Source organism: Porites lutea, chromosome 1, assembly GCF_958299795.1.
Source record: "Porites lutea chromosome 1, jaPorLute2.1, whole genome shotgun sequence".
NCBI classification, from domain to species: Eukaryota; Metazoa; Cnidaria; class Anthozoa; order Scleractinia; family Poritidae; genus Porites; species Porites lutea.
The window spans coordinates 53,706,150-53,733,649 of NC_133201.1; the positions used below are offsets into that span (position 1 = coordinate 53,706,150).

Below are 27,500 nucleotides of genomic sequence, written 5' to 3' on the forward strand. Positions count from 1 at the left end.
ACAGAAAGAACGGTTGGCAGGGACACTGCGAAAGCTGTGGCCAATTACAGTGCGCCTGGATACTAACTGAATAAAAAAATAACAACAAGAAAAACTACAGCGACATACAACAAGTTATTGGACGAGACAAGGGATGAGCACTGTTACATTTTAAACAGATAGACTTGAACGAACGTGGATCTTCACAATCATAAGAAACAGCTAACGCGGACTTATAATAATTAAAAATAACCGATTTAAGGGAAGCTAAAGTCGATGAGCTCAAATCTAGTTCATCCACTAAACAATTCCAAATTCCACTGGTTGTAACGAGAAAGGATTTCTGGTACGTAATAGTTTTAAATTTCTTAATTATGCATTTATTAACATTGCTGGTTGAGGATCTAGTGCGTCTACCTTATTTGCGAACTTCAGGTAGTTGACGTTAACAAGACCGTGTGGGAATTTGCGAAAAAAAAGGTTACATCTAAAAGTTCATGCCAGTAACAAATAGGTATTAGGTTTAGAGTTTGCAAATGAGATTTATAACTTATATTAGAAGTATAAGGTAGTTTTAACATAAACTTAGTCGCGCGTCTTTGGATACGCTCAAGCTTGACAATGAGCTCGATGGACTTCTCGGGGCCCAAATTTGGGTGGCATATCCCAAATGTGGCCTAACTAGAGCTAGGTATAGCGTTCGTCTTACGTCGGTTCTAAGTATGAACCTCTTGTTCCTCTTTAAGTATCCAAGTAGTTTATGAGCACGCCAAGATTGTTCGTTTACTTGTTTGTATCATGTCAGATCCTTACTAATCCATACGCCCAGATCTTTTTCTGCAGAATATAATTCAAGTGCGTTGTTGTTGACTTTGTAAGAGGATAAGATCGGCTTTGTTTTCCTTGTTATGTGCTGCGCCTTATACTTAGCTTCGTTAAAAAGGAGACCGGATGGTTGAGACCAAGTTGCAAGCTTACCAAGGTCTTTCTGGAGAGAAGAGGCATCCCCCATAGTCTTTATCTTGCTGAATATTCTTGTGTCGTCAGCGAACATCAATAATCGACTGCTGGAACTGATGACTTCGGGAAGGTCGTTGACGTATAAGAGGAAGAGGGCTGGTCCGAGTATGGTACCCTGAGGTACTTTAGAGGTAGCAGGAAGATCCTCTGAAGTGGCGCCGAGTACCCGTAACGCGTTGGCGTCGACATGACAGGTAAGAGCCGAACCAGTTAAGCAGGTTGCCACCAAAACCGGCCTGGATTAGCTTATGGACGAGGCGCCTGTGACTGACTTTGACGAAAGCTTTTGACATATCAAGATAGATGGTGTCAACCTGGCCGCCACTATCTAAAAGTGAACCAACGTGGTCAAAAGCCTCAAACAGGTTGGTGACGCACGATCTTCCAGTACAAAAACCATGTTGTTAAGGTGATATTACATGGTACAGGTGGTTCATAATACTATTCAACGCACAATGCACAAAGACCTTGGACACTATTGGAAACAGAGATATGGGGCGGTAATTTTTCACGTGGCCTTTCGCACCCTTTTTGTGGACAGGCACGACTTTAGCTAGTTTCCAGTCACTCGGGAGAGACCCTAGTTGCAGTGATCTGTTGAAGATCTTACATAAGGCAGGAGCAATCACTGAGGCAATCTCTTTGAGCAATTTAGCAGGGATTTCGTCCGGCCCTGTGGCTTTACCGACTTCTAGTGCTTTCAGTGCAGCTAGAACCGTGGACTCATTCCGTGGGATGCCTGTGGCACTCCCAAGGTAAAAATCCGGTTCGGTCGTACGCAAAATTGCAAAGCCAGCCAATAGGATTGCCTAAAATCTTTATCGATTATCTCTTCTTCCAAGCCGACCAATCAGATTGTACGAAATCTGTATCGGTTTTTAATCGATTTGCTTCCTCTGAAGAACGTTGATTGCGAAAATTTGCGGGCCATGATTTCCGATGGATTTTTCGGAGTTCGCCAGTTTTTGCCGAGCACAGCTAGAGTTCAAACGCCTTGACGGTGGGAGGTTAAATCGCGTAAATTTCAACTCGTACCCTTGACGATTGGCGGTGAAATCGCGAAAATATTGCCCTCGTCGATCGACGACTCGCTTTCGGCATGGATTGGACTTCTTGATGGGACACGGATCAGGACCTTAGTAAACTTATTATACCTTAGAATCAGGGATAATCATTAGAACCATGTTAACTTTGAGACCTATCAAGAGCATCTTGGAATATTAAACTTTCATCTTGGATTAAAACATTGGAACTTTATCGAACTTTGTATTGAACAATGGGTTCGACCCTGGATAAAGCAAGCGGATGTTTTGTTTTGTTTTGTTCCATTAACATAAAACTACAATGTTTATTTCTCTTTGAAAAAGTTACCTGTGGCAACTTACTAGCAAGATATGACATATCTTTATACATATAGTTCCCGTTCAGGTTAATCAGAGAGCATTATGCGCATGTTCTCCATTACTTGTTTCCGTTAACATTCCAATTTAAGTTACACGGGTAAACCTTGCTTTGATGCAAAATAACTTCTTTTCCTTATCCAAATCGTGCTACGAAAATAACTACATAGCGATAGATCAAAACAAGATCAACTCCATCCTTACGACCACTGACAACTATAAATTTAGCTCGCGTAGCAGGTGTCAAAAGGGGTAGGGGATAGGGAGGATGCAAAAAGGGGATGTGGATTGGGGAGAAATAGTAGCCTGCCACGCAGTCTACTTTAAATTCAGTCATAAGCACATTAAACCAACCCATACAGGTAACCTACTCATCGATGCTCATAACATGACACATCTTTCCGGTTTCCCTAATTTTTCCAAATTCAGATGGAACGCCATTGTGCTTCCATAGACCAACGCATCCCACGGAAACGACTTTAGGCGTCTTGTTGAAAATTAGATCGGATATAACAGTGTCCGAACGTATGCACGCTGTCTTCTCCACTGCGCTGTCGATAGTAAATAGAAAGGCAAAAAACTTTAAACAGGTCAGCTATTCTCGCAGATGTATCAGCACTTACTCTTGAAGGGTTTTGTGACTGGTCAGTGGAAGAGTGTGGGACGGTTACCATGGAGACATGGCCTAGGATGGGATAAGATTAGAGTTAAGCTCCAAATTGACCATAAGCGCTTGGGATTGGATCTAAAGCCAGTGGCAATAGAGTCGTAAAAGTGATCACGGCTTTCGCGAAGCAGTTTCATGACTTGCGTCCGCAGATACTTAAACTTATCCTTCAGGTCGGCGTTCGGATGTGACTTAAGTCTTTGGCGAACTGAGTTCTTTTTCTTGATTAGGTTTAAAATGTTACTATCTATCCAAGGAACCGGGTTACGGCCTTTCAGTCTCTTCGATGGCACGAAGTCCTTGACAGCAGTTAGGAATAGGTCCTTCCAGCACCTCCAGTGATCATCTATATTGTTATGGCCCACAATAGAAGAAAGATTGATTCCCGAGAGAGCTTCACGCAAACCTTCAAAATCGCCATTTGCGTAGTCGTAGACAGATTTGCGCGGGTGTGAGGACGCACTAACAAAATATTTGTGCTCAAACAGGACTACACAATGATCCGTAAAAGCACCGGCTTTATCAGGTGACAACACCTCGGTCACTTTGGTGTGTTCTGGGGCACTTGTCACCACTAGATCAAGAATATTACTACCGCAAGTCGGTGTGTTGTTAATTTGTGTCAAGAAGTGGTCATGTAACGCCTCGATAAATGGCAGTTCGTTAGCACCTGAAGCACTATCCACGGAGTGGTAGGAGATGTTCGACAAGTTGATGTCACCAGAAATTACCATATTTTGAAACTGATCGCAAACTTGACCTAGAAAGATATTAAATAAATATACCCAACTAGGGTCTGAATCCGGAGGCCCGTAACAAGAACAGAATATAATCTTCTGATCAGATTTTAGAAAATAACTGTGACTGTTGTGACCCTTGGGGATCCTAATTTTATGATTTTAAGATATTTAAGATTTTAATATGTATTATTATGAATTACAATGTATTTTAGATTAGTGTGCCAAATCAGAATTATTATAATTAGTATTATCAATTATTATTTTTATTATTATTATTATTATTATTATTATTATTATTATGTAATTTTAGACAACAGTGTCCTCAATTAGCCATATACGTTATGACACTTGAATAAAGTTCTTATGTCTTATTACATTGTTATATTAGACATATCAAAATATGAAAATGGCAGTTTGTTCTGTTAAAACGATTCATCGCAAATATTGCTTGTTCAATTGTGACTTCAAAAATAAACACAATGGCGGGAACTGAACAAGCTTTTAGTGATTAGACGTTTTATGTTTCTCTGTCATGGCAGTTCGTTTCATTCACGAGAGCTTATAACTCGACTCCGACAGTTCTTGTCTCAGCCAATCACAGCACGACGGTATCTGGGAATTCAGCACCGATTCATAACGGAATTACAACTTGGATCGAGGTAAAATTTTCCGCAATTGGGAAGGATTGTGGGGATGTATCAAGGCAAACAAACTTCAAACCAAAAAACTCGACGAAAGATATCACTGAACAGAGACACACCCTTGCTTGAGGCGATTTATAGGTCGATAATAGGTGTGGGGCAAAAATATGCCGAGTGAAGTTGAGATTGCTTATTGGCTACCTTTTGACGTTAATTATCGAATACGATTATGGTGTCGGTACAAAATAATATCTTTAAATTATAATATCTTTAAATTATCAGCAGGGGCCGCGGTGGTCTCGAAATTCAGATCTGATTGTGCGGGTTTAAACGTTACTTTAGAGCTGTTTCCTTGGACGCGAAACTGTGCTCCAATCATTTGGCTGCTTTCTTCATCAACAGGGATATTTAGCTCCGTCCTTCTGGGCCTCATAGCTAATTTGTGTCACTTCCCGGCCCCTTATTAGGGTTTAAAAAGGATATTTTTGACAAAATTTCGAACGTTTATTCACTATATAAGTGTTTGATTTTTTATACCTTTGTTATTCTGCGAATGCGAATCTTCGCATCTCTATGTTACATAAGAAGACGTAGGAGAAAGATTTAAAAATATTCTGGTATTCTCTGCCTGTTAATTCAGTTTTTTATGACTACAATTTTAGCTGTACTAAACTACGTTGAGTGCTTTTTTTTTTTTCAGAACATGAATACCTCTGGATTCAGAGCCTGTGTCAAGGAATTATACGGGACCCGATATGACCCCTTGTCCGTCGGTTATGCCGTGCTCACAGGTCTGTAATATTACTGAGTTCATTTATGAAGTGGTTTTTAGCAAAGAAAAAAGAAACGTTATTTGTTACCGGATTCATCTGGAAATACTTTGGAAATGTCCTAAACTAATAACACAATACAAGTTAATGGTTTTGCACGTCATGGTTGAGTCAAGAGAGTGTACCTGTTGCAAAAAATATTCTTGAAGTTCTTTCAAGTTATAATTTTCCTACCCCTCGAGGAATTTCACCGTTTAATGAAAAGTTTTTTTAAAGGATAAATAACGAGGATAAAAGACCTTGCTAAAAATTAAAAGCACCATGCTTAAAACAATCGTTTGAATTTTGTGTTTCTTTAAAATATTACAGTCTGTACATAAAAGTTCGATATATTTTATCTCTATGCGAGTGGTATATCCCTATCGCTAGTCTTCTATCCAATAATATCCTACTAGTACCTTGAAACCATTAAGCTTTGGAAAACATTTTCGCATCACGCTCCTTACAGTACTGCGAGTGAGATGCTGCTAAGGATTTATCAATCAGGCAGTTTATTTGAATATATTTTTGACGCTTACGTTTATCTGTATTTCGCAGACATCTGTGAGCCTGGTTGGAACTATTTCAACGGCTTTTGCTATTTCCCAAGTAAGACTTGTGAAAATTGGACCACAGCACTGGATAAATGCCGACAAGAAAACTCGGTTCTTGTTGATGTCCAAAATAATGAAGAAAATGTGTTTTTACAGCATCTTCACAATGGAGCAAAATCCTGGCTTGGATTGAATGATATTTTCACAGAGGGCTCCTTTTCTTGGGTAGATCGTGGAGCTGGAAACTTTACAGCTTGGGCCAAAAACCAACCAAACAATTTTCGGGATGAGGACTGTGTACATACACTTGGTGTTGAATATAAATATGAATGGAATGACGTGAAATGCAGTGACTGTCATCAGTTTACTTGTAAGAAAGGTGAGAAAAAACCGTCTTGGTGCCGGAGGCGAACCCACCCTTTCAATTTCTACCTGCTCATGTGACTTACTTGAAGGTCCCACTCTTTCCGAGGCAAAGGCTATGTGTTTCCTTCATTTATTTTAAGACCCTAAGTTTTCTTTCGGCCCCAGGAATTGAACCTCCTTTACCCGTTTTGTATTCCACCGAAAGTTATAGCGTTACAGCGTTGACATGCTAAAATAGCGCTACGTAGTGTTAGTTAACTCCCATGGGAGCATCGGTGATCACGCCGCTTCAAACGAACGAATAGGGCAGAATGGTATTCAATTATAGGCAATGCCCAAAAGGAACTGTTAGTAAAGTGGGGTTGATGATATATGAGAGTGGGGCACAGAACAGTGTCGGTTGTCCTTATCAACCTATTATCAACCTATTATCAACCTTATCCTTATTAAGCGGCGTTGGTCATTTTCAGAGAAAATACATGAGGGTTTTGTCGGGACAAAGGAAAGTGTCCGTATTAAGAGCCAGTTTCTGTAAATATCGAGAATCCGGCGACAGTTTCAAAATTTTCACTTTCTTCATATTTTGCCCAGATAAAGCTTATATTGAGTTATTTTCGAAAATACAATTAAAAGATCCCAAAGCGCTCGAGTTTTTTCAAAATCGAGGAAAGTTTGAAAATCGCCATTTTTGCCTCCCGCCGCCTTTGAAAATTGACAAAAATGATGCATTTTCGTTTCGCTCGTGCTGGTAAACGTGATAACTTCTAGCAATGTACTTTTGACATTTCATAGCACTTCACTTGCTCTTTCTAAAACACTAGATTACTTTTGAAAAGCTGTCAAAATAGTCTTGTTTCTGGCCGTTTTCGCTTGAGCGACTAGGCTAATTTTTGCTTACTTCGACCCCAAGAAAAGCCCACTGGTAGATGGAATTTGAGGCCAAAACTAGTATGGTCGTAAAGCACATCCTTTATACTTTGTTGTGTGAAAATGTTTTCCGCGGCCCGCAAAAAGTGTCCCGTAGAGAAACGGAAACGTGAAGACCATTTTGCCACCCAAATCAATTTACGGGGCAAAAAGTTTCCCTACATACCTACGCAAACAATTTAAAAATCGCTCTGGAAAACCTTCCACATGTTTCTTACCGCTTGATTATCGGATAATAGACACATATGTAACTGTTACCTTTTGATTTTTATCTCATTGTACCGAATAAGTGCTAAAAACGCTTTCATTGCACACTCGTGTATGTCAACACTGAGTTAATATACAACCAAACCAATCAAAACAACCATTTCAACTTCGGTTCGTTCCACAACACGTATTGCATTTTTGAAAGCCTATATTTCTTTTAATACTACAAATTTATAAGTTTGTAATAAGAGATCGACCATCTTCCGAAACAAAGAAATTGTGAGTGGTTTTATAGCTTTCAGCTTTACTCTCAGAGACATTTTGTAACATTATATTGCGTGACAAATTAGGTCACCCCTTGAAAGCAAAAACCTATGAAATGACTTAAAACCGCTCATCGAAGAACAGATGAATATTTTTAAACATTTAGGCTGTTATCTGATTACACGGGCAGCTTAATTTGTAAGCTAGTAAAAAGTAAGAGAGACAAGAGACAAGCGTTGCGGCACGGTTCCCACGGCAGAACATTTTTAAAATTTTGATTTTCATTTGGATCGCCCTTGTTCTGAGTGATTGCGGGAAACAATCTACTCTAAAAACCTTACCAGTGTGTTTTCCACTTCATCTACTTGACTTCCATTTGTCTGGTATTGGTATATGAATGTAATTCTTGTCCAGCAACCTTGCTTATCATTTTCGCATAAATTATGACCTAAATTTGGAAACAGCTGAATTTCTCGAATTGGGTCTTTGCGATTTTGGTGAAACTCTGTTCAGCGCAAGGCACTAATGCGCACTATGTGTAACCGAGAGATTTTCACGAAAAAATGCCGGCAAAAGCAGATTTTCGACTCAGACCTCAAAGGGGCGTGGCATTATAACCACGTGACATTTACTCCGATCGCCAAAAATTTTATGTTATATTGTAGATTGATCTATATGTTATCCATTCTATGTGTTAGACTTACGATAAAAGTAAAGGTGGGGATACTAAAGAGCTTCAAAGTAGGGTGGTACCCCCCCAAAAAAACTGGGTCGAGTCACCTTAAAAGAGAGAAAAAGTGTTATGTTTGTCAATAAAATCGACTTACCAAAATAGGCTCGTCTAAACTGCCGTGGACCCGTTCACCGATCGCATAGTATGTCGGGTAACTAAAATAAGCCCAGCGAGGGTAGCCAGCGGGGTTAACGGGTTTGTTTTTTTTTGTCGACTGCAGGCCGCTGACTACCCTCGCTGGGCTTATTTTAGTTACCCGACATACTATGCGATCGGTAAACGGGTCCACGGCAGTTTGGACGAGCCTATTTTGAAATTCGGAAGCTGGTCGAGCAAGAGATAAAGGCATCGCTAGTGAACGATCTGTGGGAGGAATTGCGAATCGAGTGAATGGACATGGAACTGCAACATCTCTGCTTTGAATTTCTGGAGGAATTGAGCCCAGGGGTAATTTACCAGCGGAATTATTCGCCTCGAGCGACGGACACTCCGGGAATCACTGTTCTGCCTTGTCTTTCTTTTAGCAGTGGAACACCAAAATAGCGCTAACTCGCCAAAAACGCTTAAAAACGGCCTGAGACGCGGACAACCAACAAAGAATGCAACAAGGCAATAAGGTAAGTCGATTTTATTAACAAACATAACATTTTTTCTCTCTTTTAAGAAAAACCGTTTACATCCCATACAAGCCTTTGTAAATAACCGTTTGTAACACAACACCGCTGGCAAGCAAGAGTCACGTCCGCGTTCATGTAATGAGCTTGGGCCGCCTGTGATTTCATAGGCTTCCCGACGAAGTTTTTTATTTCAAGGGGTGACGGAATTTGTCACGCAATGTTATGTTACAAATTAAAATGTCTCTGAAAGCAAAGCTGAAAGCTATAAAACCACTCACAATTTCTTCTTTTTGGAACACTGGACGAAAAAACGGATTTACCTCTATAGCAAATTTGGAGCAAATCATCTGCAAATGCCATATTTGCTTAATTTTGCTCAATTTTGCCACATGACATAGGACCAACTTTGCCATAATTTTGCATTAGTGGCAAAGGTGGTAAATGCCGAATTTGCCTCAAATTTGCCCCGTGTGTAAAAACAAGGATAACCTTTACTTTATCAAGGCATTTACAGGGGTGTCAAACTTGATAGCAAACTGACATTTGTCAGGTTTTTGCCCAAATGGGCAAAAGTGATCGAAGATGAATTTTTGAATGCTTTTGCTCACTATGGCAAATTCGGTCAAAGTAGTAATTTGCCACATTTTTGCAGCTCAATGTAGCAAAAGTGACCAAAACTCATTTTTCAACAGTTTTGCCCAGGATAGTAAATCTGAGCAAAAATTCACTTTATTTGTGTATCGCCCAGTGTAGTAAATGAGGTCAAATTATCACTTCTTCCTTATCTTTGCTCAGTGTGGCAAATATGATCAAAATAGGCGTTTGCCACTGTTTTGCTCAGGGTAGCAAATTTGGCCAAATACCACTTTATTCTCAATTTTGCTCGGGATGGCAGATATGATCAAAACAGTAGTTTCCCATACTTTTCCCCATTGTAGCAAAGTTGATCAAATATCAGTTCTTCTGTATCTTTGCTCAGGATGGCAAATATTGCCATGATAGCAGTTTTCCATACTTTAAGTAAGGTAAACAAAGTTGATTAAAATATCACTTTTTTACACTTTTACTCAAGATAGCAAATTTGATCAAAACATCATTATCCACATGTTTCTTATTTTTACTTGGCACCATAAATGACTGACAAACAATTTAGACACCAAACAAAATTTCAAGAATAAAATGACTTTATTATCTTTAATATACACTGTACAATAAAAAGCAAGATAAATTAAAAGAAAGTTCCATTGGCCTCTTCAGGGCACTCCATGTACCACAAAATATATGCCTTTAAATAAAAAGCACATACAATGTGAAACTATCTAACTTCATAAGTGTATAAGAATGTACATTGGGTTTGAAAGTGCAAGTCAACACTAGCTGGTTCATAATTATCTAAGGTTGGTACAGGTAAAACGTAACTCCATTTGAGTGGTATACTTCAAATAATTATTATACTCTTTCTAGATTCAATTGATACTATTGGCAAATGGTTGACATACGATAACAACATGTACACATCACTCCCAATGTAGATGTGACATCCTTACTAATGGACAGAACATCAACCACAGGAAATAAAATTAGCCTCAAATTATTATGATAAGCGATATTCCTCTAATCATTATTTATAAGAACTTGTTTTCATCTGATAAATATTATCCACTACCCAAAATAGGCAGTGAATAATATTATATAGTGTACCTAGTGCTATTCACTTACCCCCAAGGGGAGATACATCTGTATGATTCATTTTTAACCAAATCAGTTATATAAAAATATCTCTTGTAAATAAAATGAGTTACTATGCGAAAGCTCTGTGCATTTCTATGATTTGGGTACGACTTTGATATATTTTTACCCAGCAGTAAACACTTATAAGGATAATTTTGTCACCTTTTTAGCATGTACATGTATTTTATTTTACAGGTGCTTCATTTACTGCTAAACTTCTAAAACTAGCATGAAATGACACCCCCATTTTACTCTCATCCTATAGGTAGCCAAAAGCTTTTCAAGTTATGAAAGCAAATCTGCTATCAACTGATTTGGTTAAATACTTGTATTATTATTGTTATTATTATTATATCACTGTAAATAATATGATTTGGTGAAATTCTTGTATTATTATATGACCATATATAATTTATTACATTTATTTTTTTTACTAAAATCAAATTATTTGCTAAAAATTTGAGCAATTTTTTTCTGATTCACATGATCAGCTGTTTTGCTTGCAGTATTGGACTGATTAAATATCCAAATTATCCAAACACAATCTATACACTATGAAAGCTCTGTAGAACTTCTTTAATTCATCATCATTATTATTGTTATTGGCATGCAGGTGATTAAAATTTAAGCCACGCTTATCAAAAAACTGTTATCACACACGGTATTTTTTTTTTTTTTTTGCATAAAACATAACTGCACTCTCTTTTCATAAAATATGCCAAGAACAAAATAGGATCATGGCATTTGGAGTCCAGTAATTACTCTACTATGGGGTGTATTGGCTAGGTTTAGTCCTCAGAGTGGCACTTTTTAAGGCAGTGCTTAGGGTAGCCTTAGGATCTGTCACCACTGCGGAAAGTGGATGCAGATGTATCTCCAATTACATATGTTGGGTGAATGGACACAACGACTGAAAATACAGCTGCATTTACAGGCTACTAGATGGAAGGTTTTTAAAATTCCGTAAAGTTGCCAAGTTACAGAGTGATTCGGTGCAAACTAACAAGGACAGCTCTGCAAAGATGGCAAATTTTGCAGACATTTGTCTGGTAAGGGAAAGTTTGTGGCTCCACCATATACCATACAAAGGTCATTGAGATTATGTGACTTTGTGTCAACACTTTATTTCAAATCGGACTAATCACAAACAGCGTAAGAACCTAGCCAATCACAAAACGCTGACATACATGCATGTCTTTGTGACCCTGTGGGATTCAAACATGATATTGTGCACTAATTCTCAGACGGCATGCTCTATACAGAAGGTTTAGAGTGTCTGCAACACAGGTAAGATCTTCATTGGATTGTGACAAATCACTTTGAGATTTGGTAATTTACCTAGTTTTAACGTGGCTCTTTCCCATGGCTGTAAAAGGATATTCACTTACTACATTGTCGGTCTTCATCAAAACTCAAAAAATTGTGCAATTGTCTACTGAGTAAATATGGTTCTAGGAACTTAACTGAAAAGGAACTGAATCATGATGCATGTCAACTTCAACTTGAGTGTTATTATTATTTTGTACATTTTTATCTAAAATGTCTTCTTCTTTTCTGAATGTTCTTCAAAATATTATCTGCGTTATGCTTATGATCAAGTTCCTTTTTCTATTGTAAGTGGTGGGTGCCATAGCAAACTCAGGAGCATCATCTGGTGCTCCTTGGTTTGATGCTGGTCTCACTGTGTGCTCTATTACCATTATTTTCACTTCATTGGCTTTGACACCATGCAACTTTGCGGTCCAACTGGGCCATTAAACCATTAACCTCAATGCTCTGCCAGGAAAGTGGCCTTACACAGAGATTTTCCCTGTTTGGGAGGTCCTCATCTGAACCTGAAGAATTACCTTCATGCCACTCTGGTACAGCTGTTTCAGACAAAGACTCCTCTGATGACATATATGCAACGGACATACATGCAAGGTACTTGTCCTTGTCTGACTAACTGATGCTAGTTGACTCCCTCAGAGCATATTGGCCCTTTAATTTTTTTTCTGAAAGAAAAATGAAGAGCCATGATTTAGCAGCCAACAAGTAACCCACAGTTGGTAAACAAGCATGTACTGCTCATACTCAGTGTAAATGATTGGGTTGCAGAACAATGACACAATGCTAAAAGCTGAAAACACTCTCTTAATCAAAGGAACAGTTTGAGGATATTTGTGAGAAAAATTCTTCCCTGCACTTTATTCCTAATAACTTTTTCATTAAATATATAATATGTTTTTTGGAACAGGTGTTAAAGTAGGGAGCAGAAATGCCTCTTTCTGTTGAATCTGCATTTGTTCATTAAGACTCTTTTAAGTGTAAATAAAAACTGAAATAAATTAATTCCCCTGTCATTCAAGAGTAGAACTGATAGTGTCCCACAGGTCACCAGGCTCTAACAGAGCACAGCCATGACTCAACTGTACACATAAACCGTAAAACCGGTCAGAACCTGAGAAACGTAACATTAAGGCAACCCACATGTTGCTTAGAACAATAATTAACTAATTGTGGTTATTTGGCATGATAAAGCCAAAGCATTTAGTCGCAAAATGAACTAACAAAGATCCCTCAACATCATTGAGCTGTACAAAAGGTATAAATAATGAGGTATTGTCATTTAAAATGTGGAACAGTAATACAGTGGTCACTTGGAATGACACTTATGCTTCAAGATCTGGCAAGTGCCGTCATTCGCAAAATTGAGCCAAAATTAAGATCTCACAATATCACTGCACCATATTTATAAAGCATAAGAGTTTTGGATGGTACAATTTAAGAAAGAAGAATCACTTGTCATTTAAATGTGGAACAATAATACGGTGGTCACTCAGAATGACACATAGGCTTCAAGATCTGGCAAGTGCCGTCACTCGCAAAATGAACCAAAATTAAGATCTCAAAATATCACTGAACCGTATGTATAAACCATGAGAGTTTTGGATGGTACAATTTATGAAAGAAGAAACACTTGTCATTTAAATGTGGAACAATAATACGGTGGTCACTCAGAATGACACATAGGCTTCACTCGCAAAATGAACCAAAATTAAGATCTCACAATATCACTGAACCATTATGTATAAACCATAAGAGTTTTGGATGGTACAATTTATGAAAGAAGAATCACTTGTCATTTAAATGTGGAACAATAATACGGTGGTCACTCAGAATGACATATAGGCTTCAAGATCTGGCATATGCCGTCACTCGCAAAATGAGCCAAAATTAAGATCTCACAATATCACTGAACCATAATATGTATAAACCATAAGAGTTTTGGATGGTACAATTTATGAAAGAAGAATCACTTGTCATTTAAATGTGGAACAATAATACGGTGGTCACTCAGAATGACACATAGGCTTCAAGATCTGGCATATGCCGTCACTCACAAAATGAGCCAAAATTAAGATCTCACAATATCACTGAACCATACGTATAAACCATAAGAGTTTTGGATGGTACAATTTATGAAAGAAGAATCACTTGTTATTTAAATGTGGAACAATAATATGGTGGTCACTCATGTTACATGAAGTAGTTTTTGGAGTCTTCCCAGGAGTCCGTGTGTGATTAAAGTAGAAAGCATGGCTTCGTTTCATTCAAGTTGTCTCAGTCAATTCCTCAGTTAATAGCCGAATAACATGGTGTCAGAAGTTAAAATCGTAGTAACAAGAATTCTAAAGCGGTAGAAGAAGAAGAGGAACGTTTCAGAGAAGCCGTCGTTGCTGTTGTGGTATTATTTTCTTGTTCGCGAGTCGTGCACGTGGTGAGACGTCGCCATATTGTTTAGCTGAAAGAAACTAGAAAGCATCAGAACTGTGAGTATTCGTTTTCTTCAACATGCCATTTTATCAAATACCACCGCCAGCGCCCATGAACGTAAAGGATGATGTATCAACAAATTGGAAAATGTTTAAAGAAGCTTGGTGTTATTATGTCACTGCCACTGAACTTAACAAGAAACCTAAAGAAGTACAGGCTGGGGCTTTATGCAGTGTTATGGGAATGGACTGTGTGAAAGTAATGAATAGCCTTACTACTCTAACTGCATCTGACAAGAAAGATCCAGAGAAGATTCTTTCTGCCTTAAGCGACCATTTTATGCCTCAAAAACATTTGTTGTTTGAAAGAGTAAAATTTGGTTTTGCCAATCAAGCTGAAAATGAAAGCATTGATCAGTATGTAGTGAGATTGCGCCAGCTTGCTGAGTCATGTGAATTTGAGAATCTTTGTGAGAGCTTAATTCGTGACAGATTGGTCATTGGCACTCGAGACTCTTCCACCCGTGACCGCCTACTTCGAGAACGCCCTGTGCCGGGGTTAGCCAGGTGTATTGAAGCTCTTCGAGCCAGCGAGTTATCTAGGATTCACAAAGAGCAGTTTAAAGACCCTGTTGATTCGCCAAACACTGTTCATGCAGCAGAAAAGCATCATTCAGCAAATGAGAAAAGGAAAGGAAATCGTGGTAGTAGCAATGGAAACTTGAGAGGTCGTAACAAGTCTGGAAAAGAAAAACCATCTGGTCTATGCAAGTTTTGTGGCACCGAACATCCATATGATAGAGCCAAATGTCCTGCGTCTGGTAAAACCTGTCACAAATGTGGTAAACAAGGCCACTTTGCCGTGAAGTGTCATGTAAAGAGGCAGTTCCCAAGTAAACCAGACAAGAAAGTTCATCAAACAAGTGGAGTGCATCAGAGATTTGCAGAGGATAGTGATGAATCAGATGATTCTATTTTTATTGTAGAGCGCGTTGGAGTTGTCAGTAGCAATGAAACCAGATCCTCCTTTATGGTACCCTTCACCTTTCACACAGAGTACAGCCCTACGGTTACAACTCAGCTGGATACTGGAGCAACTTGCAGTGCAATGTCCTATGCAGATTTGTTGAATATTTTGCAACTTGGCGAAGTTCAGTTGGATCCACCTGGAGGCAAGATAAGGCTTTATGACGGTAGTGTTGTCAATCCACTTGGTTCGTACACATTTTCAGTCAGCCAAAACAATGGCCCTAAATGCAAGATAAAATTTGACATCTTGGAGAATGCACCGTGGCCAATCATAGATGGTAGAACATGCGTTGAGCAAGGTTGGATATCCCTAGGAACAGAAGCGTCTGTTCACTCATTAAATAGCAAGCAATATGAACCCCTCACTATGGAGGAACTTTTGAAGGAATATGAAGATGTGTTCACAGGACTTGGTTGCCTGCCCGGAGAATATCACATTGAAGTTGATCCAGCCATTAAGCCAGTGCAGCATGCTCCTCGACGTGTACCAGTACCACTCAAATCAAAGTTGAAGGAAAAGATTGATGAAATGGAAAAGCAAGGCATCATTGTCAAGGAAACTCAGCCAACGGAATGGATCAGTAGTCTTGTAGCTGTGCAGAAGCCAGGGAAACTGAGGGTGTGCATCGATCCGCGTGATTTGAATAGAGCCATAAAGAGGCCAAAGTATCAGATGCCGACAGTGGACGAGGTGCTACCAAAGCTGTCAAAAGCAAAAGTATTTACAGTATTGGATGCCAAAGATGGATTCCATCAAGTTAAGCTTGACAATGAAAGTTCACTCCTTACAACATTCTGGACCCCTTTTGGGAGATATCGCTACCTTCGCATGCCACAAGGAATCAGCAGCGCCCCAGAAGAATATCAACGGCGCCAGAATGAAGCGCTCGCAGGCCTCAATGGAGTAGAAGTAATTGCAGATGACATCTTATGTTATGGCAGTGGAGAATCTATGGAAGAAGCTTTAGCAGATCACGATCGCAATTTAGTGAACTTGCTAAAGCGTGCACGTAGTGTTAATCTGAAATTTAACAAGAACAAGTTGAGGTTGAAGTTAGACCAAGTAACTTACATGGGACAGTTATTCACGTCAGAAGGACTAAAGCCTGATCCCATGAAAGTCGAAGCAATTGCAAGCATGCCTCGACCAGATGATAAGAGAGCAGTCCAACGTCTTCTGGGATGTGTTAATTATTTGTCCAGGTTCATGCCACAGCTCTCAAAAGTGTCTGAACCACTACGCAAGTTAACTGAGAAGAATGTCATGTTCACTTGGGACAGTTCACAGGAGGAAGCTTTCCAAGCAATCAAAAAAGCATGATCAGCTCTGCACCCCTGTTGAAGTATTATGATGTGGCCAGTGAAACCACTATCCTATGTGATGCCTCAGAGTCTGGTTTGGGAGCAACCCTGCTCCAAGAAGGACAGCCGGTTGCATTTGCATCACGGTCGTTGAGCACTGTTGAACGCCAGTATGCTCAGATAGAAAAGGAATGCTTGGCGATTGTTTTTGCTTGCAGTCGTTTTAATCAGTACCTACACGGAAGAGAACTTACAACTGTAGAAACAGACCATAAGCCATTGGTGCCCATTTTCCAGAAGTCTATTCATTCAGCGCCTAAAAGGCTACAGCGAATGCTCCTGCGTCTGCAAAGGTACAATCTGAATGTGACGTATCTTCCTGGTTCCCAAATGTACATAGCGGACATGCTTAGCAGAGCTTACCTACAAGTTGACCGCACCCAGTGTAAGAGGACACCAGAGTACCAAATCTTCCAATTCAAGCAAGAACAGCAGCTGTTTGAAGAAATTGCCAGCATCAATCAAGTTGATTACATGCGCTTATCTGAGGGTACCCATCAGCAGATTAAGCAATGCACTCTTGCAGACCCCACTTTGCAGACTCTAATGAACACTGTTACTACCGGATGGCCAGTCTCCAAAGAAGATGTTCCATCTTGCATTCGAGAATATTGGAATTACAAAGAAGAGTTAACAGTGCAAAACGGAGTATTGTACAAAGGAATGAAGGTCATTGTTCCCATTTCCATGAGACCTCAGATGATTGCCAGAGTCCATTCCAGTCACTTAGGACCTGATGCCTGTGTACGTCGAGCACGTGATGTGTTATTTTGGCCAAGTATGTCAGGCCAAATCAAGGAACAAGTTCAAAACTGTGAAGTTTGCAATGACTTTCTAGCCAGACAACAGAAGGAACCGTTAATGACGCATAAGATTCCAGATACCCCATGGTCAAAGGTTGGTCAGGATCTCTTCACCTATGGAAGTGAGACCTTCCTAGTGACTGTTGACTATTACAGTGATTACTTTGAACTAGATTTGTTGCAAGATGCAACTACAGAGTCTGTGATCAAGGCAACAAAGTCACACTTTGCCCGGCATGGTATTGCAGACATGATTACAGACAATGGTCCCCAATATTCAAGCGATCAGTTCGCCGCTTTCACACGAGAATGGGAATTCCAGCACACAACCAGTTCGCCACTCCACAGTCAGAGCAATGGCAAAGCAGAGTCAGCCGTTAAGATCGCCAAAAATCTGGTTAAGAAGGCTAAGCGAGAAAACAAAGATCTCCAAATGGCCCTGTTGGAATGGCGAAACACACCTGACGTTAACAATTTAAGTCCGACTCAAAAGCTCATGTCAAGAAGAACTCGGACCACCATCCCCACCGCTGAAGGGTTACTCAAACCCGAAATTGTCGACGGTGTACATGACAACATTAAACGTAAGAGGCAGCAGACCAAAGCAGCTTACGACAAGAGCGCAAGACCATTGCCCGAGCTTCAAATTGGAGAACCAGTACGTCTTCAGCCAGTAAACCCCAAAGCTCCATGGGACAAAGGCTCGTGTGTGGCAAAAGTCGGCCCACGTTCGTACCTGATCGAAACAGAGAACGGAAACCTATACAGACGTAATCGGAAGTTCATCCGCCAAGACCCTAGTCAAGGACATCAGCAGCTCATCATCACCGATAGCAGCACCACCAAGCAAAGCTCACCTTTGCCAAAGCCAGCAGATGTCCACCCTGAACCTACAGTGAAAGAAGAAAGGAAATCGCAGCAACCTCAGACTCTCGTTACAAGAAGTGGCAGAGTCAGCGTTCGCCCATCAAGATTCGCAGACTACGTTTAATAGACGATTTATGAACTGAACTTTGACATTAACTTTAGTTCTTTGTTGAGTTTTAGTTTTACTTCCCAAGATCAAGTCAACATATAGCAGAAAGACATTTAAGTGCATGTTTTAGGCCAGATAATTTCTAAATTCAACTCGCTGATTTTTAGTAAGATCGTTTATTACTGTAAAAGGGGAGATGTTACATGAAGTAGTTTTTGGAGTCTTCCCAGGAGTCCGTGTGTGATTAAAGTAGAAAGCATGGCTTCGTTTCATTCAAGTTGTCTCAGTCAATTCCTCAGTTAATAGCCGAATAACAACTCAGAATGACACATACTGTAGGCTTCAAGATCTGGCAAGTGCCGTCACTCGCAAAATGAACCAAAATTAAGATCTCACAGTATCACTGAACCATATGTATAAACCATAAGAGTTTTGGATGGTACAATTTATGAAATAAGAATCATTTGTCATTTAAATGTGGAACAATAATACAATTGTCACTCAGAATGACACATATGCTTCAAGATCTGGCAAACTTATGCCGTCACTTGCAAAATGAACCAAATTAAGATTTCACAATATCACTGAACCATAATTATGTATAGATGTGAAACAAGAGTTTTTGACTGTAAAAATTTCAAAAGGAAAATCATTTGTCATTTGAAATGTAGTAGAATATTAAATAATAAATTATAGTGACCACTGCTTTGTCAAGTGCTGTCACCTGAAAAGTACAGTAACCCCAAAGATCTAACATATTAACTCAGCTGTACAACAAGCGAAATTACTCAATTATGGACATGCTAAGGTCACATCACCGACTTATATTGGTGTAAAAGAAATGTTTGCCTGCACAGCTCAAGATCTGGCTACTTAAGATTATTCCATTAATGAAGACGATGCGCAACAAAGAGTACAGTTATTTCTGCAGTAAACAAAAAGGAATCAATCAATGGCATACCTGTGCATGCATCTTAAATTTTAAGATTTATGTTTGAGGTTTTAAGCTTACGCAAAGTTATTAGAAAACCAAAGTAAGTAAACGAACCACGATATCAAGAACATACCTTTCTGCAATATAGCTGAGTTGATGACTTGGAAACAGGCTTTATGTGAAGAATATCGCAACTGATCACTTTCTCTCGAAAATAACAAAGGTATAAATCGTAATAGAACAGCTGAATAGAAAGACAGGCTTTCTATTATCCGAAAATTACAAAACTACTCGTTTTGCAACGCTGAATCGCTTGTGAAGTCCGCGTGAATTTGAACTGTTCAACGAAAGTTTATTTTACACTATTCTATTGGTTCAAAAGCCGCACGTGACAATGTAAATCAAATAGCGCATGTGCCAAAGTCACGTGGAAGCCTGGGAAACAACAAACATGGCGGCTGATCTTGCGACGGAGTGCATTCAGTACTACATTCACCCGGACGATGAAACTCTGAAATCTACTATTGAAATGACTCCTGGGTTCAAACCTTTCACATATTGTGCACTTTGTTCACCCAAATTGTAAATGGTAACGTTTTACGTCAGGGCCTCCTATTCCGAGACTTCTTGTGATACTTTTTTTTTTGTCGGAGCCACCGACCCAATATCAGGAAACGCATTCGACGCTAAACGAAAAAAAAGGGGGGATGGCCTTACCCGAAATAACCAGCTGCAGCAAGTAATATGATAAACCTTGAGAAGAATGTGATGGTGATTGAAACGGGGCAATGAAAAATCAAAACTTGCGTGAAATAGCACTGTGAAGTTTGGTAAATGTGCAAACGTTGGTTAAAGTGGTCGTAAAGATAGTTCTTTGATCATATTTTGCTTAAATTTACGCCTCTAGTAACCATAAATTTACACAGTAACTTTGCTATGCCAGAAAATATCAAGCAAACATTCATTTTTGCCGTTCGATTTTTACACAGAGAACAAAATGGCGGCAAATTTGAATCTAAACACCAAATTTACTATGGGGAGCAAAAGTGAAACAAAATATATGTAAACTTGATATTTACTCCACATTTACGCCACCCTTGCAGAAAAGTAAACTTCCACTTTCGAACAAAATTTGCACCAAGAACAAATAAGTAGCAACATTAGTACCCTAAATTTACAATAGATTTGCTCAACTAGTAAACTTAGGCAAATCCGTTTTTTCGTCCAGTGGAAGATGGTCGATCAAACAGCTTATTACAAACTTATAAACTTGTAGTATTAAAAGAAATATCAAATGTTCTGTACCCATCGTTTTGATTTTTATGGTATGCGACAGTGAATTTTTAATCAAAAGGTTTCAGTGTTCGCACGGATTCGGCGCTTCGCTTTTGGCTGAACATATCCGCACCCCTCACCCCCTTAGATAGAACCTCCGGTTAAGTCGCTGATCGCGTTCGTTTAATTTGCGCAAAGTTCAAGGTTGCTGGACAAGAATTACCTTCATATACCAATACCAGACAAATGGAAGTCAAGTAGATGAAGTGGAAAACACACTGGTAAGGTTTTTAGAGTAGATTGTTTCCCGCCATCACTCAGAACAAGGGCGATCCAAATGAAAATCAAAATTTTAAAAATGTTCTGCCGTGGGAACCGTGCCGCAACGCTTGTCTCTTGTCTCTCTTACTTTTTACTAGCTTACAAATTAAGCTGCCCGTGTAATCAGATAACAGCCTAAATGTTTAAAAATATTCATCTGTTCTTCGATGAGCGGTTTTAAGTCATTTCATAGGTTTTTGCTTTCAAGGGGTGACCTAATTTGTCACGCAATATAATGTTACAAAATGTCTCTGAGAGTAAAGCTGAAAGCTAGAAAACCACTCACAATTTCTCCTTTTTGGAAGATGGTCGATCAAACAGCTTATTAAAAAACTTATAAACTTGTAGTATTAAAAGAAATATAGACTTTGAAAAATAGAATCCCTGTTGTGGAACGAACCGAAGCTGAAATGGTTGCTTTGATAATATTAACTCGGTGTTGACATACATGAGTCCGCAATGGAAGCGTTTTTAGCACTTATTCGGTACCATGAGATAAAAATCAAAAGGTAACAGTTACATATGTGTCTATTATCCGATATTCAAGCGGTAAGAAACATGTGGAAGGTTTTCCAGAGCAATTTTTAAATTGTTTGCGTAGGTATGTAGGGAAACATGTTGCCCCGTAAATTGATTTGGGTGGCAAAATGGTCTTCACGTTTCCGTTTCTCTACGGAACACTTTTTGCGGGCCGTGGAAAACATTTTCACACAACAAAGTATAAAGGATGTGCTTTACGACCATACTAGTTTTGGCCTCAAATTCCACGTACCAGTGGGCTTTTCTTGGGGTCGAAGTAAGCAAAAATTAGCCTAGTCGCTCAAGCGCTTCAAGTGGGGTAACTAAAACGGCCAGAAACAAGACTATTTTGACAGCTTTTCAAAAGTAATCTAGCGTTTTAGAAAGAGCAAGTGAAGTGCTATGAAATGTCAAAAGTACATTGCTAGATGTTATCACGTTTGCCAGCACGAGCGAAACGAAAATGCATCATTTTTGTCAATTTTCAAAGGCGGCGGGAGGCAAAAATGGCGATTTTCAAACTTTCCTCGATTTTGAAAAAAACTCGAGCGCTTTGGGATCTTTTAATTGTATGTTCGAAAATAACTCAATAAAGGCTTTATCTGGGCAAAATATGAAGAAAGTGAAAATTTTGAAACTGTCGCCGGATTCTCGATATTTACAGAAACTGGCTCTTAAGCAGATGTCTGAAGAGCGGGATTCCACTGTAAAATCTTGAGACGGACTCTATCTGAATCGAACTCTTATCCTGAGGCGTCACTTTAGGAGTCGAAAACCTGGGAAATAATAAGCTATCAGCAAGGAAATGAATGAGCTTGTTTCTCCTTTATTTTCTAAAAAAAAAGCATGGGTGCTTTCAAGATAGAGTACTATATTTAAAGAGGTTAGTATGATCAGTATTTTTATATCGACAGATCTGAATGAGTGCAGTAGGGACCAGTACTACTGCCACCAGCTCGCAGGCTGCACAAATTATCGTGGCTCATTCACTTGCTCCTGTGATCAAGGCTACTATGGAGATGGCTTTCAATGCGACTCTGGTATGATCTTTCGTTTCTATTTATTCTTAAGTGTTTAACAAAATTTAACTTGATTCACAAGATTGTTTGTAACCGATATTAAAGAAGTCTTTTTGAAAAAAAAAAAAAAAAAAAAAAGGTCGAGCGCAACTTCCCATTATTTTCCAAAATGATTTAAAAGGCCGTTTTCCTCGTAGAGAAAAGATTAGTCTGTATTCTTTCTGTTCCAGCAGCTAAATATATAGCCTGCGAAAACAGCCGTTTCTTCTCGCTGCTCGGCTGTTTTCGCAGGCTACTAACTAAGCCGATTTCTCACCTGTTTAGCTGTGCAACGGTCGGATATATTACAACATGGCGGAGCGTTTCCAAAGAGTCACACGTATCCATCTCCGGAGATAAAGACTGCTATTTTATGTTAACATACTTTTCACAGAGTCCTCATTTTGTCATCAGATCAATGACAATTCTTTTTAACTTGAGGATCTGGGAGTTGAGGGTCAATGTTGGGTTCTTATTAAGAAGTGCCAAAGAAAATTTGACCACCTCATTTACTAGATGTTATTCATCAAAGAAATTTCAATCGTAACCATTTTCGCAGCGACATTGCTACTCAAAACTGGGATGTCTGGGATGAGTGAAAAATTAAGTTCTTAAATGTTGTTAACACTCATGCTCCTTTACGAACAAAGCGGGTCCGTTTAAAAAGATCCCCATGGATTACTTCAGAGTTGAAAAAACGTATGCATGAACGAGAAATCATGAAGTTAAAAGCAATTATACGTTCAAAGAACCCACAAGATTGGGGTGATTGTAAACGACTTGGCAACAAAACCAATAGTAACATCAAGATCGCAAAGGAATCCGAGTATTGCAAACAATCATTTACTGAACACAAAAATGACTCTCGACGCTCCTGGCAACTATAAACGAACTTACATCGCGCAACAACATTATTTCAAAAAGTCAACCCGGATTTCTCTCTTTCCATTCTACGCGTACGGTCACTGCTCTACCAGAGGCGACCGATACATCTTAGCCAACGTTTGAGATTGTTCTGGTACAAAGTTTTAGTCAGGCTGCAAATTCACTCAATTTCCTAATGGATTCAGTCTTTTACGACGCAAATTGATGCAAAAATGTCTTGGAGCAGGTAAAGCATTACGCCAGCCATAAATGATTTTGACTTTGATTTTTCATAAAATGGTTCAGTGTGTCAGAAATCGACTAGCATGTGAAAACACTGTATTTTCCATACCACCAATTAAACCTGAAAAGTTTGCCACATATTAGGTAAATACATCATCAAATAAAACGACTGGTCAATCAGGGTCTAGTTAAAACTTCAGTACATAGACTGCGCTTGCTAATTGAATTGACCAATCTTATTTAATTTGGATAGTGATCGAGTCAATGGAATAGTAACAGTCCACTACAAAAAGCATTTTTTAATTATTTGTTTATTTATTATTATTATTTTTTTGTCACTCACATAATATGAAAATAAACAAATATGGGAGTGGAACTAGTTAGAGTCATTGGCAAAAATTCCAGATTGTTCGTCCTCAATAAAGGATACTGAACTTCTTGATATTAGTTCAGCTACAAAAATGAGGTATATACTGAGAGGCTAGTCGAGTTCCATAATGGTGAACCTGGTTAGTTGCTTTTGTAACCTATTTTTAAATAGTAGGCAGATGATTATGGTGACAGCTAGGAATACATAAATGCAACAACACAAAAACATAATTATAAATATATGTCAAGGATTTTAAGTTTACTAAATAATGGGAAGTATTTGCTAGAAAGTGAACTTTTTATATTAGCAGCAACATGTGCTTTTGCAAAAGGTAAATACAGTTTAGGTTAGAGCAATAGGTGGAGGACCAGGCAACATTACAGTATTTGATATGGTCGATCATTCCCCTTAGTACACTTGAAGTGTATAGGCTGCATCCCAGTGCCTTAGCCTGGCTCAGATGTTATCTTAACGATCGCCAGCAACAAGTTACATTTAAGGGTCTGACTCATCACCTACGCGAAGCACAACATCACTGGTAACTCCCGGAACTATCTCTAGGACCTCTTCTGTTTGAAATCTTTAACAATGACCTGCCTGTATACTTAAAAACACAAGTAGATATATTTTCTGACGATTCAATTTAATAGCATCAGTAGACTATTAATGTATCGAGGAGCTGGAAGATACGTTATCTCGTATGGTCTCGAAAGTTAATGACTGGGCCACAGTCAACAAACTGCTGTTAAATTGTTAAAAGACCAATACAATACTTATCAGTGGAATGTTTTTTAAGTCAAAGCTTACCATAAGAGAAACAAAAGGTCAATATAGGTAAATAGGACTCTACTAGTGCAAGTTGATCGCCTTAAGTTATTGGGACATGAACTTGATGATGACCTTAGTTTTGATAACCATACCAAGGGCTATAATCGGGGTAGGAGACCGTAACTTGATACCTCTTCTAGTAATATGGTCAATTCGAAATTAAATTCGCCAAATTAAATGGCTATTTTTACCAAAAATTGTGTCATCTCAGTCGTGTCACACGAGCACGCATATTTTGCATGTGCGCAGCTCAATTAAGGATAAACAAACAAAATGGCGTCGGAAATTACCTTCCTGGGAGTAGATGAATAAATTTCGCCATTGCCTCCTCTGAATTTGAGGCATTTTAGACCTTAAGGAGAACCTCTTTGACAGTACCTCTAAATATGAGGACTGTGGATGTGATTCTGCTTATGTTGAATACCGTAGTGTGAGAGTTTTTGACAAATCCAGTGACGAAGAGATGTTGGAGGACGTGCGATGAATTTTCCGTTCGGACGAAACAAACAAATAAACTTGCAAGGAAAAGAAGAGGGGGAAGTTACTACAATAATAAATAATTATAACTAATTTTCCTCAAATATATCTTTGAATTCATGATAAGTACAACTCCACCAGCTTCAAACAGCGTCTAACGGCAGAATTTTAAGGAAATGATACTTTTATTAGATAATTATGATAGTTTTCTCAATTATTGTTATCTTTGGCTGCGTGGCGCAGGCAGGGTCTAGGAGCCGACCTCCCGTACAGATGACCCAGGCTCGACTCTTGGTTATGTTGTTTTTTTCTTTGTTGTATATATTTTTCGTTTTCCTTTTGTTTGTTTTTTTTTTAATCATAATTATTTTCCCATCGGATTGTTTCCCTTTATTCCCACCGCTGGCCCATTACAACTCGCAAACTTTTTGATGGTAAAAAGGTACAGGCATCAGAACAGTGCCTTGGCGCACACCTCGATTGACGGGCAAGAATGGGGTCATGACTTTGTCTACACATACCCTTTGCTGACGATATTTTAGAAAGTCAATAACCCAATTAACAATATAAGGGTTAATGTCAGGCACTTTCTTAAGTTTATCAGTTATTACTCTATGGGAAACTGAGTCAAAGACTTTCGAGAAGTCACCGACAAAACTCTAACAAAGTTGGAATGGCCATCAAGCCATCTCATCCAAAAGTGCTGATTATATAATAGGGCAGTCTCAGTTCCACAATCCTTCTTATAGGCAAACTGATCTGAATGAATAAAGCAGGAAACTGGTTTTCTCAATTCGAAATCTAGGATTAACCTTTCAGAAAGTCTCATTATAATGTCAGGGACTGATATCGGTCTAAGCTGGTCTAAAGCAGAAATATTGGTCTTCTTACGAATAGGTCGCACATTTGCAGTCCTTCAAGGACTTGCTGGGAGACTAAGGAAACCTTCAAAGTGTGTGTTAGGTGTTAGTTCCAGGGGATACTTCTTCCAAAACCAAAAAGGCAGGTCATCTGGGCCAGTGGCAGTCCTTTTCACATGCGCTAATGCCTTGAAGACCAACATTTCATGAATCACAGGAACTTTATGAAGCTCAGGCATAATCTCTAGCAGGGCAGGTTCGACATAATTTATGGCTGTGTTGATTGACTGAAAGTGAGTGTTAATATCGTTCACATTGAATTAAGATGAGAGATTCATACTTGATCCAACACGTCCAGTTAATTTACCAATCACTTTTCACCAACATTTGCTGCCCATGTCATGTTTTTGATTGTTAACCTTGGTCAGATTCAGCCGATTCTCTTTAATAAGCTGGGTTGCAAGAAACCAGCCTCCTGTACCATACCTTTCCTCAGAAGGTTATTTCTTTTAGACAGAAGATGTTTTGACAAAGGTGACATAATGGAAGGGTCTTTAGATGACATTTTACCCGTATAGAGGGAAAGCTTTCTTGAACTTTTCATGGGCCATACAATAAAACTTGGCAATAGCGATGTTGATATCATTTCCAGCAAGGACAGGAAACTAATCAGTAGCCTGCAGTTTCTATAGCATCAAGCTCTTACGATGGTTTCGGGCGTCAATAAATTCAACGTGGCAGATCTCACCGGGGGATTCCGTACCCTGGGGAAAATGAATACACTGGAATGATCAGATTTAGTCACACTCTTCGAAGTACACACTTTCCCAAAAATATTCGGTGTATTTGTCAGAAATACATCCAAAATACTGTCATTCCTTGTCGGAGTCTTGACAAGTTGCGAGAGGCCACTTTGTTGTGTGAGAGATTTCAAATCAAGTTTATTAATGTCACCAGCAATAATTAACCTCGCATTCGGTGGCGTGGCAAGAATGCTTTCGCAGGAATTTATTAAGAATTCAATAAAATCAGTTTCGTAATAATCATTTAAAGATCGGTGGATGGTAAACCGAAGCAACAAAATAATCTTGATTGGTCGTAGATACCTTTACCCACAAACATTCGTACTCGTTGCCACATACGTCTATCTCCTTTTCCAGTCCTTCCTGCA

General features: G+C 39.0%; 2 protein-coding genes across 2 annotated transcripts in view; both read left to right on the plus strand.

Moving 5' to 3' along the window:
* LOC140921542 (uncharacterized) overlaps positions 1 to 27,500 on the plus strand; it is a 471,050-nt gene that overhangs the window by 334,150 nt on the left and 109,400 nt on the right. The gene's annotated exons all lie outside the window — the stretch shown is intronic.
* Positions 5,151 to 27,500, plus strand: part of LOC140948398 (uncharacterized) — a 30,117-nt gene continuing 7,767 nt past the window's right edge. Inside the window, exons 1-4 of the mRNA XM_073397980.1 lie at positions 5,151 to 5,238; positions 5,815 to 6,189; positions 22,544 to 22,669; positions 26,310 to 26,421. Coding sequence (XP_073254081.1) covers positions 5,151 to 5,238; positions 5,815 to 6,189; positions 22,544 to 22,669; positions 26,310 to 26,421 — 701 coding nt within the window. The remainder of the gene's footprint in view (positions 5,239 to 5,814; positions 6,190 to 22,543; positions 22,670 to 26,309; positions 26,422 to 27,500) is intronic.